Below are 17,307 nucleotides of genomic sequence, written 5' to 3' on the forward strand. Positions count from 1 at the left end.
TAAATGTTTATTTAAATGTAAATAAGTAGTGCACAAATGCTGCATCGAAATGAGTAAAAACAGTGTTTCTCTAACACTTATGTCAATCAATTCACATGGGAAAATTAAATACAAATTAGTATTATTGACATTTGCCCTTTTGGACCAATATAGCTTGTAATTGAACGAATTCACTGATTTTTCTCATTTATAAATCACTGACTGGAGCTCAAAGCGCTGAGCCATAATCGAAATGCTGCCTGCAGGATTATGGAGTGCCTTAACAGTGATCCAACCTTTATGCAGAGCTAGTCAAAAACTCAAAGCCGGTCTAGTGTCTGCCATCCCACAACCTCTAACCACCCATAATTGCATCCTGACCTTTGCCCTGACAGCCTGACTTTGACCTGTCACGTCCTGTTCTGGTTCCCCGGGGTTGTCCTGTTGGGGATCAGGATGGGGCACCCCTGAGAACAAGACATGCTAAAATGAGTCCCCTAGGTTTAGATAGGTTTAATGGGGTGAGATATAAGTGCACTGGAAAGCATGCTGGGAAAATGCAGACTGCAGGTGGCTTTTGCATAGAGAAGGTTCCTGATGATAGGAAAAGTAAGGGTCTATACCACTGAAGACCCTCCAGAGGCCGAACCGGCGGGTTTAAAGGTACTTAAATGGGACAGGAGATGCAAACACGCTATTTCAGTAGGTCTAAGTGAAGTTGGCCTTTGAGACGTGCCTCCCCTGTGGGTTGTGGCACAGGAACGCAGACAGGAAGTTGAGGATGGATGACTCTTTTTCACCAGGGTCTAAATCATCCCTTCGTTCTCTCTCCCCCTCCCTCCTGCTCTCCCTCCACCTGGAAAAACAGTGGTGAGAGAAATGTGATCCTGACAGAAGGGTAGGGTGCGGAGGGGTGTAGTTGCTTTGCACCATTACGCTAATGGAGATGGATGCGGGCTGGAATCATCTTCCCTCTTCTCCACTGGATGAAGAGACTGAGAGAGAGTAAGAGAATATATATGTGATGAGCCATGAGTGCTAGTGTATGAATGCAAAAAAAAAAAAAAATATTGGAGAGATGGGAGGCTGCATGCTGCAAGTTGTCGACTGATTGTCTATCTCCCATCACACACACCGTCATAAGTCTTCACACATTCATGCACACCACCAGATCCACCTGTCCACCCTGGCCTTCACGGTTACAGCACTCGCCTTACCTCACTGGTAGATTTTTTAAGTCAAATATACTAAATTAAATTAGTTAATTTTATTTATTTAAGTTCATTGTACTTAATAGAAAATATTATGTGAACTCAATAACTGATGATATTAAGCATAACTCAAATAGTTTTTAGTTCTAATTTCTAGTTCCCAGCATGCTTTGAATAAATGTTCAAATTATGTGTTATGTTAGAATTTAGAATTAGAATTTAATTTTGGTGTTACCATTCGGATGACAAAATAACATTATTAATGGCCAGATTTACTAAACATTGCAAATTAGTGCGAGAGCACAATTCCAAAAAACACCTGCAGATGCGGGAGTGGAAAGTTCTGCATGTGGTCTACTGACAACTTGCAAAGAAATAACAAATCATCTGAATCATTTCCATAATGATGACCAACACAATCTATCAGTTAGTGTCTGCTTTCAGTCGGGTTTATAGCACGGTAAATAATGGTACAAACACCAGTAAACTGATGAGCGCAAACTTTAGTAAATTTAGTAAATCATTTAAAGTCTCTCCTTCCATAAATACTGAAACAGTAACTCCTAAAATGCAAGGTCAGATGCAAAAATTACTCTGTCCGCCATACTTTTTCATTTCTTGTCTTTAGTAAATCCTGACAGTTGTTTTTTAATGCTAAAGATAGGGTTTTGCGCTGGTGCAAGCTGTTAGTAAATCTGGCCCTAAGACTGTTTATTTCTTTTTTTAAACAATGGCTGAGTGCACACCACAGCACAGTCATTTTCTCTTTGCTAATTAGATTAGTGCATTCTGGTGTAATTGTTCAATAGCTAGCTGTTAATTGTAAGATTGATTTTGATTATTGTAGTTTCATTTCATTTCCTTAAGTTTTAAATACACAAATTATATTTATAGTTTAATGTTATATTAAGAAATATTCTCTTTACATGGACTTAAATTGAATAAGTTCACAATGGGCCTACTCAAAAATATAAGTCAGTCGATTTTGAGTTACTTTAACTCAAGAGGCAAGAGTGGAGTTAATTCAAGTGTAGATTTTACAGTGTGGAGAGGAGGAGTGTCACTTATGTGCCTCAGGGTTCTCGCTCCAATTCTTTTCTCAACTTCACTGGGAATGATAATAACGGCACATTTCTTTCCCTTTCAATGCTATGCAGCTCTATCTATCTGTCATTTCAGTCAGATGATTCTGCTGTCTCAGCTCATATCTCTGCCTAACTTTCAGACATCTCTGCCAAGATGAAGGAGCATCAGCTCCTTGTAATTCTAACAAACCCTTTCAGTTGACCTCAACATCACTGTGCAATGAGTACTAACACCAACCAGGACAGCAGGGAACCTTGCGTTTGAGTTTGTGTGTGCAAACCAACTGGACTTTTCCACCCAAATTTAATAATGGACCGGTCATGCAGGTTCATGCTTTACAACATCAGGAAAAACAGACTGTTCCCGTCAGAGAGTGTGGCAAAAATTCTTGTCAAAGCCCTTGTCATAATGCAGTGCTCTACTGGTAGGCCTTCCAGCAAGAGCAACTAAGGCTCTGCAGTAGATACAGAATTTCTTTAATCAGCCAAAGCACCCTATGTCATACTCCCTCTGATTTCTCTCCAATGGCTCCCAGTGACAGCCAGAATCATCTTAATTTAATTTGTTACATTTATATAGCGGTTTTCTAGGCACTCAAAGCACTTTATATAATGAAGCAGAGAATCTCCCCAACCACCACCAATGTGCAGCATCCAACTGGATGATGCGATGGCAGCCATATTGCGCCAGAATGCCCACCACACACCAGCTGATTGGTGAAGAGAAGACAGAGTGATGAAACCAATTGGTATATCAAGATTATTAGGATAATAAAGGGCCATGATGGCCTCCATTTAAGGTTGACTTTCAGGCCTACCACTGGAACTTCACCCACTTACCTCAGTTTACTACAAGTATACACTTCCACCTGCCAGCTAAGTTTACTGAATAAGCAACGCCTTATTGTTCCTTTACAACGAGGCAAAAAGTCAATCTCCAAAACTTTCTTCTCTGGTGGAATGAGCTACCAATCTCCAAACGAACCACTGAGCCCATCACATTTTTCAAGAAGCAGCTGAAGACACACCTCTTCCGCAAACACTTAACTACCCCAAACCCTTATATATTTACCTATAAAAAAACTTGTCTATACATTTCTCCTCTTCCCTTGCTTCCTAATCTTTGTCAAATAAACCCAGCATTGTACAATACAAATATAGTTTGCTTCTTGAGTTGCTTTTGTTCCTCTCTTGTAAGTCTGGTAAAAGAAGAAAGCTTGAAATATTTGAAAGTTAAGAATTAAAGACTTAAATATTATAATTGATTGCAACTTGCAGTGTAAACTAAAAGAATCATTAGGCCTATCATTTATATATTGTTTATTTTATTACTGATGTAAATTACTATATATATATATATATATATATATATATATATATATATATATATATATATATATATATGTAATTTACATCAGTAATAAAATAAACAATATATAGATGTATATATATATATATATATATATATATATATATATATATATATATATATATATATATATATAAAACAAAATATATGTAATTTTAAAATAATTAAAAAAGACACTAAAAAAATATAGAAATATTTGTATATGCCATGTGACCATTAACCAATATTAGAGAGCCATGTATGCAAATGTTATGTTAAATTATAGAAATATTAATCTAAAATCTCAGGGGGTACTTAAGAAAATATCGTACCTCTATAAGTGTACGGCTGACAAAAAAGTTAGTGAACTCATGTGTTACAGTAGACCTTTTAGAGGTAAATGAAGTACAAAGTTGTCCCTTTAACGGTGATGCCCCATTGACAAGCTGTTGAACCACTGAGGTAAAAAAATGTTTTACATTTTTTTCTAAGAGTGTAGCTTTCAGTCTTGCATCTTTATTTCTCATAACATTTATTTTATTTTATTTTTTGAGATACAGGGCCATTATCTGTTCTTAAATGGAAGCAGGAAAAAAATAAAGCTTAAAATATGATGCATTGTGCCTCTCTCTCTCTCTCTCTCTCTCTCTCTCTCTCTCTCTCTCTCTCTCTCTCTCTCTCTCTCTCTCTCTCTCTCTCTCTCTCTCTCTCTCTCTCTCTCTCTCTTTCTCTCTCTCTCTCTCTCTCTCTCTCTCTCTCCCTCTCAAACTTTTCACTTGCCCTGTCAAAACCATTGCGGTGTGGTGTCAGTCTTGATTCCTGTATGACATCATCATAATGAGCCCATAATGGTGTAATGCGGCTTCAAATCACTGTCTCATTTGAAACCCACCTGGCCCTTAATGACACATGACACAGCAAATCACTGCACTATTCTGTGAAAATGACTTCAGTAAATCATCAGTAGAAGCGAGACAAGTTCAATCTTAACAACAATCAGGGCTCAATTTTAAAAAGCCGTGGCCTGGTAAGGGGTTGGTTTTTTTGTATTATTATTTTTTTACAAAGGCAGTGATTGGGCAAATGCTTGGTGCATGTTTGAGATCTCATCATGAGTTCTTTGCTATCAAGGGCATTTTGGATGCCCTACATTATTTTGTATATCATTGTTTAAATCCACAGAACCTGGGTCAACATTTTGGGCCTTCTGCTTCAGTATATAATTTAACAATAAAATTCAAACAGCCTATTGCCATAATCTAAGTATCACTATCCCACCGGTCACTAACCCACTAGTGAATGCAAATAAATAATGTGTAGGCTAACTAATTGATCCACATCAAATTGTTACATTAAAATGATAGTTAATATTTTTTTGACTTTGTATGTAGATTTCCACTGGTTCTACTTCCCGATTTCAGAGACATGTTTAAGCCTATTCCCAGAATAAAATTCATGTTTGAGCTGTTAAAACTGAAAACTGTTAAACTGTTAAAACTTGTTTTTGTTTTTCTCAGGTAGCCTATATGTTCATAAAAACTGCCCTAATTGAACTAAGGCTTAATAGTGGTTTAGTCTAAGCCCAGTCTGTGAAACCAAGCCATAATTGTATAACTTTTACAAATATTTTTCTGAAAAGGCACGCAGTTACCGGTAGTTGTGTCATTGGAATAAGCAAAAAAACACGAGTAGCCTACGCTCACAGGTTTTGGGATTAAAAGGGTTCATGTTTGCTGCCATCGTGTGGCTTTTTTACGACATGTTTTAGCTGCGCTGCTGTCGTCAAAGCGCCTCTTCCAGCTGATAGAGGGCGCTAGAGGTTTAGTTTGATATAAGCGCAGTCAGACGCGGAAGAACAATAGCGTAAATCACGCAGTGACGCTGAGAAGAGATGGTTGTGCAAATAAAAGTTGAATACTGGTGAGTGTTTTCGCAACAGATATATTTATAAATTATCTGAGATGTGTGATTTACAAACCCAATTTCACTATGTTGGTAAAGTATCTTCAGAAATGTGGTAGATTAACCAGCTCTTCTATATGTTATTATCAAAAAGGATCTCCGTGTCCTTTGTGCATCTAACTTATAGCTAAATGTTCATGGGCTGTCATTCAAAATGCCCATCTTGTCTTCTAAACAGTAATACATTTATAGTTTGATAGAGAAGTGGTTTGAAGATCTGAGGTTTAAGATGTTTCATGTTATATGGGATTTTACCTGAATGACTGCGCTAAGTATCATATAAACCGCTTAAGAACGCTTTTCAGCCTCTGCAGATTAATGGGCCCCCATCCATTCTCTCAAGCGACTGGTCCACTGAAAATACTACATTTTTTCAGTAACTTTTAATTATTGAATTAGACTAACATTATCATCTTTATTGCTTAACATATAATTAATGTGCCACATTTTGGAAGAAGTTCATTTTAAATGGTTGACAACACATGATGACTGAATTATGATGAAAGTCTTGTACAGTATGAGCTCAATTACAATCTGCAGTGAGTGATCACAGTGATAGTTATGGAATTCTGACTTCTATAACTAAACTATTCAAGTTACTATGAAAAAAATCTGTTTGCCTGGAACCAAATATATGTTGAGAAGCATAATTGCATTCTCCTCTTCACTCTTTTGTGTTGTAGTGGTGGATGAGGGTACGAGCCCCGCTATCAGGAGCTCAAGCGGGTCATCACTGCTGAGTTCACTGATGCGGATGTGAGTGGCTTCGTCGGCCGCCAAGGTAGTTGCAGATTTATGATCTCGTAATGATTTCCACTTATGCAAATGTATGTATGTATGTATGTATGTATGTGTATATATATATATATATGTATATGTATGTATGTGTGTGTATGATTGTCAGCAAACATCATCAGCCCTTCTGTTTGTCTTTTGCAGGGAGCTTTGAGATTGCGATCGATGGAAAACTGATTTTCTCAAAGCTGGAAACCAGTGGTTTCCCCTATGAGGATGATGTACGTAAATATCTTGCCACTAGATAGACTGATAATGTTTTCACCTGTAAAAAGGTAATGGTTTTTCATATGCGTACTTGCATCTCTCCTTTTTCATCCACAAGATTATGGGTGCTATCCAAAGTGCCTACGATGGCCAGCCGGTGGAGAAGATCACCAAGAGCCAGCCTCCTTGTGTCATCCTCTAGTTTCCCCTCTTAACCCTTCACTTTTGGCTCTCAAGACTGCTAAATCACTCCTTGGAGAAGTCTAAAATGTCAAGATTTTGAACAGTTCTTATTTAAGAGCAAAGCATAAGCATCTAAAGAGTGTTTTGTTGCAGGATCCTTAAATGTCCCGTTCTCTTCACTCCTCCTATCTGGTTGCTGGACATAAATGATTATCGTAACTCTAAAATGATAAGTTACGGTATGAGGCCTGCAGTCTGTGCGTCCTTTAAGCAGGAGGAGTGAGATTGGGGGACTGTGAGAGGAAGCCAATGGAAGGGTTAAACGGATGGTTCAGCCAAAAACAAAAACATAATTTACTCGCTCTCCTGTTGTTCCAATTCTGTATGAGTTTCTTTCTTCTGCTGAACACAAAAGATATTTTGAAAAGTGTTTACAACCAAACAGTTTATGGTAGCCCTTGAACTCCATAGTATTTTTTATTTTTACAGTAGTTGATGGCTACTGTAAACTGTTTGGATACCAACATTCTTCAACATGTCTAATGTGTTAAGCAGAAGAAAGAAGCTTAAAAAAATTGAACATTTAAAAAAATGATTTTCATTTTTGGGTGAACTATCCCTTTTTAATGTTTTTTTAGTTCCTTATTTGTTAAAGCCACATTGCCTATTAGAGTTACTGTTCATCTGCTTTTTGTTTTTGGGTTAAAATTGTGTAATGATATACTAATGTACTAAAACAATTGCTTTACAAAGGAAATGCTTAAAGCTCAGGTCATCCAAATGTTTGGGTGTGTGAGTGCATAAATTGTCATTTTTTGCAAGTGTCCCTTTATGTCCACCATCCCATATTAGCATGAAGAGATCTTAAAATAAATGTTAAATTAATTTAATATTGGTGAGTACTTGAAATGTTTAATGTATTAGAAGGCGTCTATTCGACCAATTTGTCTTGGTGTCAAAGCTCAGGTGATTTCCACTTGCAAGCATTTTGCTCAGTGGTTGTTGTTTTTTTTTATTAATGTAATGTTACAGATTGCATTATCAAATCAAACCAAATGGCTAGTTTAAGGGAATTTATATCACCTGCAGACACTTGCGCATTACTGCGTTTCCCTTAAAATCACTAAACACCATGTTTGACACTCTGCATATGTATGGTTGGTTAATAAAATGAGATCTCCTGTTTTGACTCCCAATTGTGTTTGATGGTTGCTTGTGAAATACTTGCGCTATTTGACATTTGAGTTCATGTGAAATTTAGGATTTTGTGTTGTCTGATTGTTCCTATACATAACATTTATTGTTCTGTGTTCATCTCTCTCATTTTAACACATTTAAAACTATAGAAGTAGGAGTAGCCTATTGTTAATTTAAATGAACTGAAATTGGAAACTAGTAGTTTTTGTCTCTCGTAGATCTTATGTAATGGTGTGGGAGTTTCTGCTGATGTTTAGCTGCATGTTTAACTTGGTTTATAGGTTTGAAAACCACTATTTGAGTTGTATATGCATATTAAATCTAAACTTTGTAACCTGTTTTATTTTACATTTACTGCTGCAATGGGCTTAACCACCCTTAAATTATTTTGTAAACCGGCTGGAAGATCAGCTTGCCACCCTGCAAACCATCAGAACACCGGCTTTAAACTAGTTTCACAGTCGGTTAGTGCGGGTTGAGAGTATTTTTTTTATTTCAGCAGTGCTTCATTGTTTAGTGTAGCTACTGTAAAACATAATTTCATCCACCTATCGACATTTATTTTGAAAGGTTAAAGAGTATCATTATGGACCGTGATGAGCAGTTACTGGCCTTTAAAATCTGTATGCGTGTCAAGCAGGTGAAGGTGAGCAGGGCGTAGTCGTCTTGACGCAGGACAGGTGTCTCCACTGGGGAACAGTGCGTGTGTTGTTTTCGGTCTCCACGAACAACCAGATAGCCGTCTTTAACCTTTCACAGCTAGGTCCGGCGAATCTAAAGACAATATCATGGTGGTGAAGATAAAAGTCGAATACTGGTAAGCACATTTACACTGTTTGCATTTAACGTTACATTTCAGGTTAAAGTAGCTGTTCTTTTATTGTAAATATGACATTTTGAATGCGAATCAACTTCCTTCAGTGGGAATACTGGTATGTGTTGGCTAAATTGTGGCAAAATCTCCTAAGCTACCACGACTTTGTCATCGAATGTTTGCATGTTGCGTATTCCTGACGACGTCAGCGTTGCTTTTATTATATGCTCCAAAATATTTATTGGGCTACTTTAATAATTATTTATCGTGTTTGATAATAACTATTAAAATTAAATGACATCGTTACAATGATTCAGCTGTTCCAATCGGGCCGTGAGTGAATCGTTCCGATGTTTGTGTAGGCTACTACCGGTTTTGCTGGTGTGGAGAGAAACCGGTAGATCATGTAGCCCAGATCAACTTCTAAAAAGAAAATACACACAGCCCTTATTTTAAACTAGTTTATATGTAAACTAGCATGATATGTATGCATATGTATAAAATGCTTAAACTAGTTTAAAATAACTTTTCTACCCCACCAGTGGCAGATGAGGCTACGCGCCTCGCTTCCAGGAGCTGAAGCGAAACATCAACGCGAAGTTTCCTGAAGCAGAGGTGTCTGGCTTCGTGGGCAGAACAGGTCAAGTATTGTCCTGTTCTTCTACGGAAGTTTTGTGTTAATGTGTAGCGATATATTCAATAAATTAAATTTAAAGGATTAGATGAACATGTTCAAGCTAAAATGGTAGCAAAACGATACTTTAATTGTTATTTTTCTTAATTGCATAGCCTACACTCCAAGCTTTATTTGTATTAAATGTCCCGCAGTCATTGCATTAAGGCATGCAGGATTTTTAATAATTTAATAATATAATAGGCCTAATAGTAATACTATACTAGGCTACCCTATCTATTATTATCATTAATAGAGAAAAATAGGCCTGGCCCCACCTTGATGCGATGATTGACAGGGCGAGGCGGAGACTGGATCGGCTCGGATTGCATTTTCAATTCCACATTGAATTTTGCCGCATTCATTGCATGACATTTAAAGAAAATGCAATCGTGTGTCTTAACTGAGCAATTATTAAAAATAGCATTGAAATTATGATTTTGCTACAATTTTTTGCTTGAACATGTTAATCTAATCCTTTTTAATTTTGCAATGTAGAAAATACTAAAATATTTGTTTAAATTATGTTTAAACTAGTGTAAGGAATAGATATTATTTGTATTATTGAATTTGAATTGGCGCATTTGGTATGGAAAATGTAGCCTAGGCTACATTTAAATAAAGAAGTATGTTTTATATAATGCACGTTTTGCATAATACGTTTCAAATTGCAAGGCCTATCTCTACCCGGCCATAAGTTTCAATTCAATCTAAACAACAAATACTGTTAAGACAAAGATAGTATATTTCCATATTTCCAAGCCCACTACAAATCCATGACCATTTACTGTATGTCGCTTGAGACTTTCTGATATACATATTATAATTAAAATTAGTTTAGAGGAGTACTTTATTGCTCAATGCAAAAAAAATTTAGATTAAGTCTAAAATGTTTTAATATCACTGTTAGTTGGGATAAGTAGGATCACTGTATAATATTATTCTTTAAATGCAAGATATTTAAAGTGTACAAAAGCAATAGTCCTCTTTAGCACAATCAAACTATATATATATATATATATATATATATATATATATATATATATATATATATATATGTGTGTATATATATATGTATATATATATATATATATATATATATATATATATATATATATATATATATATATATATATATATATATATGTATATATATATATATATATATATATATGTATGTGTGTGTATATATATATATATATGTGTGTGTGTATATATATATATATATATATATATATATATATATATATATATATATATATATATATATATATATATATATATACACACACACACGCATACAGGTCCTTCTCAAAAAAATTGCATATTGTGATAAAGTTCATTATTTTCCATAATGTAATGATAAAAATTAAACTTTCATATATTTTAGATTCATTGCACACCAACTGAAATATTTCAGGTCTATTACTGTTTTAATACTGATGATTTTGGCATACAGCTCATGAAAACCCAAAATTCCTATCTCAAAAAATTAGTATATTTCATCCGACCAATAAAAGAAAAGTGTTTTTAATACAAAAAAAGTCAACCTTCACATAATTATGTTCAGTTATGCACTCAATACTTGGTGGGGAATCCTTTTGCAGAAATGACTGCTTCAATGCGGCGTGGCATGGAGGCGATCAGCCTGTGGCACTGCTGAGGTGTTATGGAGGCCCAGGATGCTTCGATAGCGGCCTTAAGCTCATCCAGAGTGTTGGGTCTTGCGTCTCTCAACTTTCTCTTCACAATATCCCACAGATTCTCTATGGGGTTCAGGTCAGGAGAGTTGGCAGGCCAATTGAGCACAGTAATACCATGGTCAGTAAACCATTTACCAGTGGTTTTGGCACTGTGAGCAGGTGCCAGGTCGTGCTGAAAAAACAAATCTTCATCTCCATAAAGCTTTTCAGCAGATGGAAGCATGAAGTGCTCCAAAATCTCCTGATAGCTAGCTGCATTGGCCCTGCCCTTGATAAAACACAGTGGACCAACACCAGCAGCTGACATGGCACCCCAGACCATCACTGACTGTGGGTACTTGACTCTGGACTTCAGGCATTTGGGCATTTCCTTCTCCCCAGTCTCCCTCCAGACTCTTGATTTCCGAATGACATGCAAAATTTGTTTTCATCCGAAAAAAGTACTTTGGACCACTGAGCAACAGTCCAGTGCTGCTTCTCTGTAGCCCAAAAGTGTCTTGACCTGGGGAATGCGGCACCTGTAGCCCATTTCCTGCACACGCCTGTGCACGGTGGCTCTGGATGTTTCTACTCCAGACTCAGTCCACTGCTTCCGCAGGTCCCCCAAGGTCTGGAATCGGTCCTTCTCCACAATCTTCCTCAGGGTCCGGTCACCTCAGCGTTTTTTGCCACACTTTTTCCTTCCCACAGACTTCCCACTGAGGTGCCTTGATTAGAGATGGCTGACGCGAACCTGACGTTTCGACACTGTGTCGAGATCCCGAAGCGCAGATGTTTCGAAACGCTGCTCCGAGCTGTGATTCGACACACCCATGTCACGTGACTACCGCTAAACGAAGCACTGAAGTGTTTCATCAGGTGCGCCTGTCGAAACTGTTTTGGTTAAAAGGGGCGGGAACAAACCACACAGTCACACATCTAGATGAACCTCATTCCCCACAGTTTAAAAGTGAAGATAATCCATCTTCACCTCATGGGTTTTGAGAAGATACATTTTGTGATATAAGTGAGATTTGTGCACTTTGGTTAGTTATATTTAAGCTAGATTTAAATGAGATATATTGACTGATAGGTATAGACAGCGACAGATAGTGAGGATAGATAAAGGCTAGTGACACATTCGTATAGGCTACGTTAGACTTATAGATATATAATATAGAATATATAGATTTAGAAGATATTCTTAAGTGATATATATAGATAGTCTAGATATGGAGGCTTCACATAAGAGATGTCACAGACACTACATCTGGTGTGGGAGCGTTTCCATTTGGAAACACCACATAAAGTGAGATGTGTGTAGTGTGTATTTTATTAGCCCAGAATGCATGATCCATTAACTTAATTTTCAGTAATTTTCCCTCATTTGTATGTACTTGCAAAAAAAAAATAAAAAATTGTGCATGCCAGCAACAAGTGTCCCGTCTTGTGAGAATTTTTAATTTTTTCAAAGGCTGAAATATATATATATATATATATACACACACACAAGTTGACTAAATCCTTCACCAGCAGAGCAATTCATATTTTTGAATAAAAATGTTATGTAACAAATGACACATTTTATTTCTTTTAATAATCTTTTTAATAATTCCAATTTTTTCAAAGGCTGTAATATATATATATATATATATATACACACACACAAGTTGACTAAATCCTTCACCAGCAGAGCAATTCATATTTTTGAATAAAAATGTATACATGTAACAAATGACACATTCTATTTTTTTAATAATCTTAATTTTTCATGACAAAAAACAAAAACAAAAGACTAAAGTTATTTACAATGAGGAGGCTACAGGTTACAAAGCCAAGTAGTTGTCAGACAGATGTTAAAAACGTGTTTTTTGTTTTGTTTTGCTAGTAGTAGATCACTGTCAAAGTTATTTCAGATAAATACACGCAAGTGTCCACTAGGTGGCGTCATGGAGACGAGTGTCGGGTGTTGTTTCGAAGCTTCGGCACATTTGCTTCAACTGTTTCAGTGTTTCACGAAGCCTCGGTCTGCCCATCACTAGCCTTGATACAGCACTCTGGGAACAGCCTATTCGTTCAGAAATTTCTTTCTGTGTCTTACCCTCTCGCTTGAGGGTGTCAATGATGGTCTTCTGGACAGAAGTCAGGTCGGCAGTCTTACCCATGATTGCGGTTTTGAGTAATTCTTCTTCTTCTTCTAATTTTTTCCGGCAGGCTATACGCTACAAGGCGCAATGCTGCCCTCCACAGTTATATCCAGCTATTGTCAGATTCTTGCATATACGCCAGACCGGCGAAGGAAAGAGAGCACGGCTTTTTTAACTTGCTTTAAAGATGAAAAAATCATGACTTTATATGAGAAAACTGTTATGCCTAAATCAGCTAGCTCCTTAAAGAGCTGCCTTCTCTCTCTGCTGTATTTACTGCATGACAACATGACATGGTTTACTGTTTCAGGATTTCCACACTCACAAAGCCCACTACGATGTTTTCCTATTCTAAACAAGTAAACTGCAAGACAGCAATGCCCAAGTCTCATTCTGGCTAGAGCAACTTCATCTCTGCGACTAGCCTTTCCGAAACCACCATTATTTACAACTGAGGGTTGACAAGAATAATAGTGTCTGCCTCTCCTTTCTCCCTCCCATTCCTTTTGCCACTCCTTAATAAGAAATTCTTTACAGACACTGTAGGCTTCCTGCTTTGCCAGTGGCCGAACAAGATCTACATGCTCTCGTCGCAGTGATTCTTTGGCCAAAGTATCCGCCACTTCATTTCCCATCACCCCAACATGCCCTGGGACCCAAACAAACAAAACATTAGATCCCACATCCTCAATTCGTTTAAGACAACACAGCATTTCAAAAACAAAATCCGGACGAGCTTCAGATCCTCTATATCTGAGGGCCGACAAAGCAGCCGCTTAATCCGAACAAATTATGAATGATGCTGATGGATGTTCTTGAATCCACTGTAGTGCCCAGAACATTGCAAGCAACTCTGCTGAGAACACAGAGAGTTTGTTTGACACACGTATACTTTGCCTAACATGGGGCTCACCCACATACATGCCAAAACCTACTTTTTCCCTCTCCTTTGACCCATCGGTGTAAATATGGATTGCATCACTCTGACCACTCATATACATCTTGAATTTCTCACTTGCCACTCCTTTTTCTAAGCCCAGCCACTCCATGTTTACTTCTGGGTCAGGTAGAGTCCATAATGGCATAGAGGGCCACACCAGCCCAATCACCCCTTCATTCCGAAGTCCCATTGCTTCTACCACCTTCACTGTATGGGTAAAAAAAAGAAGCTTTCTCTGGCTTTTTTGCAAACTCCCAGCACTCATCCAGCAGACATTTTGATGCCAAGTGCCCTTTAAATCCTGCCACCCTAGCCCAATAATGCAACCCTAATTTGTCCCGTCTAAGTTTTAGAGGAGACTCACCCATTTCAACCTGTAACGCAGGTATAGAGGTTGTTCTAAGAGCACCACAACAGATTCTTAGGGCTTTTGATTGTACCCCATCCAGCCTTTTTAACACAGCTTTAGATGCAGCCCCAAAGACCACACTTCCATAATCCAGAATAGGTCTAACCATAGATCTATAAATAAGATGAAGAGTATACCTCTGCTCCCCAGTCACTTCCTGAAAGACTCCTCATAATATTTATCACCTTCTCACTTTTACATATACTCTTGTCTATGTGGACTTTCCAAGTCAGCTTCTCATCAAACCACAGGCCCAAAAATTTAAATACTTTCACTCTCTCAATAGGTGAATTATAAATATTAAGACGATCAGGCGGCATCTTCTTTTTAAGACCAAAAATCATAAACTTGCTTTTTTCAACTGACATTTTAAAACCCCACTTATGGTTTTGAGTAATGAACCAGGCTGGGAGTTTTTAAAAGCCTCAGGAATCTTTTGCAGGTGTTTAGAGTTAATTAGTTGATTCAGATGATTAGGTTAATAGCTCGTTTAGAGAACCTTTTCATGATATGTTAATTTTTTATTGCTACTGTATGCCAAAATCATCAGTATTAAAACAATAAAAGACCTGAAATATTTCAGTTGGTGTGCAATGAATCTAAAATATATGAAAGTTAAATTTTTATCATTACATTATGGAAAATAATGAACTTTATCACAATATGAAGTATATCTTTAGCTGGACCTCAGCACTACATCTGTACAGTGCATTATGTACAAAATTAGTTTTTCCAGTTTAGTTTTTTAAGTATACCAATACAATTTCAGGGTATGTTAAGTAAATCAATTTGTAAATTTATTTGTAGTATACTTGGCATAAAATAAATGTATTTCAAATACATTTTGGTGTATTTATTTTTCAGTGTGTAAATGAGGAAAGTTTGTGGAGTTAACAGTAAATGTCACCTGTGTCCATCCCCAATATTAACGTAATCTCTCTTTCCTCTTCCCTGTAGGAAGTTTTGAGATAGAGATCAATGAACATCTGGTCTTCTCAAAGTTAGAAGTGGGTGGTTTCCCTTATGATGAGGATGTAAGCATTAGGAAATATCATTTAGTTTTTTGTTTTTATGTGTGGGGCCTAATAAAAAGAAGGGGGGGGGGCACTTCTTCTAGGACAAAAAGTAACTCTCACTTTTATGATTGAACACCATCTGGGATTTGTTTTATGAGATTTATGATTTCCATTTATACATGATTTATTTACAGTTTGTATATAATGTGTCAAATAAATGAAATGATAAAGTTATTTGGCCTCGTCCATCCGAATCCGGAGGGTAGCGGATGATTTAAAGGTTCCTGCCTGAAGATGAAGGCAGGAGCGGAGCCAACCCTCTTGATGTGGATAGGGACCGGCCTGGTGGTGGTAGTGGGGAGGATGGGGTGAACGTAGTAGTAATGGGTGGGAACAGAACTTATATCCTACAGATGACATAATGACTGGCTAGACAGATAAATAATGAATGATGTGACATTTGAGTCTTCGAGGTTGAACTATGCTAGAGCTCCATTTCAGCACAAAGATTTTAAGATAATGAAAAATAAACCCAGTCAAATTAGTCTACATATTTAAGAGATGTTTTTTTGTTTTATTCTCCTAATTTTCCCTTGTCTAATTCATGCAGATTATGGAGGCCATTGATAAGGCTGAGGATGGAAAGCCTGAAAAGATCAGCAGAAACCGTAAAGAGTGCATCATCCTCTAATGTTTTGACCTCTGATCCTCATTACCGTCTCAGCAGAGATGGGCTCCCATCCTCCTTCCGATCCACATAAGCATCTTACTGGTCTACTGCAGAAATGGGTTCATTTGTATTGAAAATCTTCACTTGTCTCCTTTATGGCTCTGTAGTTTTTTGGACATAAATGATTGCCGTAGCTTAAAGTTAAAAAGTTATGGTATGAGGCTTCAGTCCAGAAAACTATAAACCGAAGTAGAGTAATAAAGAAGATGAAGAAAAGTTACCCAACTTTTTTTTCTTTTCATTTGACAGCCAGAATAATCCTTTTTATTTTGTGAGATATTGCTCATTATCTTATTCTTATACCTACATTACTTACATATCAGATATCAAAAATAATGTCATTAGAATGACCTCTATAGCAAAATGTGGTAGAGAGCAATTGGTAAGATTTCTTAATAAATTCTAGGGGGGAGGGGGATTCTGTGCTTAGAGTACTTCACACTTGTAAAACTAATATTTTGTGTCTTTATTGGATGGGATTTTTTTTTTTTTTTTTTTTGTTACTTATTTCTAAAAACTTACATTTTTCAATTGGATAAATATTATATTTAGTGTATTTTACCAAATTCAAAATATTTTTTTTACAGTGTGGCTCAAATGTAACTGGCTGATAATTTTAGATTGATTAAATGACTTCTGTGGTCCATATAATGTATAAATAAATAAATAGTTTCAGAAAATATTTGCAGATTGTTTTTGATATGAGTTGAGGATTGTCACATATAAGCAACCTAAAATATAACTCTTGTCTTTAGGCAAGTAAATTTATTAAATTTTATCATTGCTTATTGGTCATATTATGGTGCAGCAGTGAATTCTTGAGGTTGTAGACATTTTCACCAGCAGTAGAGGGCGTTTTTCATTGGAACTGTGTTCAGTATATTTGCTATCATTTTGTTTTTTTCATGCATTAACAAAATGGGGGGAGG

The 17,307-nt window shown here is 36.8% G+C and overlaps 2 protein-coding genes across 2 annotated transcripts; both read left to right on the forward strand.

Annotated features, from left to right (window-relative positions):
* Positions 1-5,442: 5,442 nt before the first annotated feature.
* selenow2a (selenoprotein W, 2a) lies at positions 5,443-7,966 on the forward strand. Its single transcript, XM_067428866.1, has 4 exons — positions 5,443-5,543; positions 6,269-6,366; positions 6,525-6,601; positions 6,706-7,966. Exons 1-4 carry the CDS (start codon positions 5,515-5,517, stop codon positions 6,787-6,789), a joined length of 288 nt encoding a protein of 95 aa, XP_067284967.1. The 5' UTR covers positions 5,443-5,514; the 3' UTR covers positions 6,790-7,966.
* Positions 7,967-8,550: 584 nt separating this feature from the next.
* Positions 8,551-16,796, forward strand: selenow2b (selenoprotein W, 2b). The gene is made up of 4 exons (XM_067428867.1): positions 8,551-8,784; positions 9,324-9,421; positions 15,590-15,666; positions 16,259-16,796. The coding sequence occupies exons 1-4, from the start codon at positions 8,756-8,758 to the stop codon at positions 16,337-16,339; spliced, it is 285 nt and encodes a 94-aa protein (XP_067284968.1). The 5' UTR covers positions 8,551-8,755; the 3' UTR covers positions 16,340-16,796.
* Positions 16,797-17,307: the final 511 nt, after the last annotated feature.

This window comes from Pseudorasbora parva, chromosome 2, assembly GCF_024679245.1.
Source record: "Pseudorasbora parva isolate DD20220531a chromosome 2, ASM2467924v1, whole genome shotgun sequence".
NCBI classification, from domain to species: Eukaryota; Metazoa; Chordata; class Actinopteri; order Cypriniformes; family Gobionidae; genus Pseudorasbora; species Pseudorasbora parva.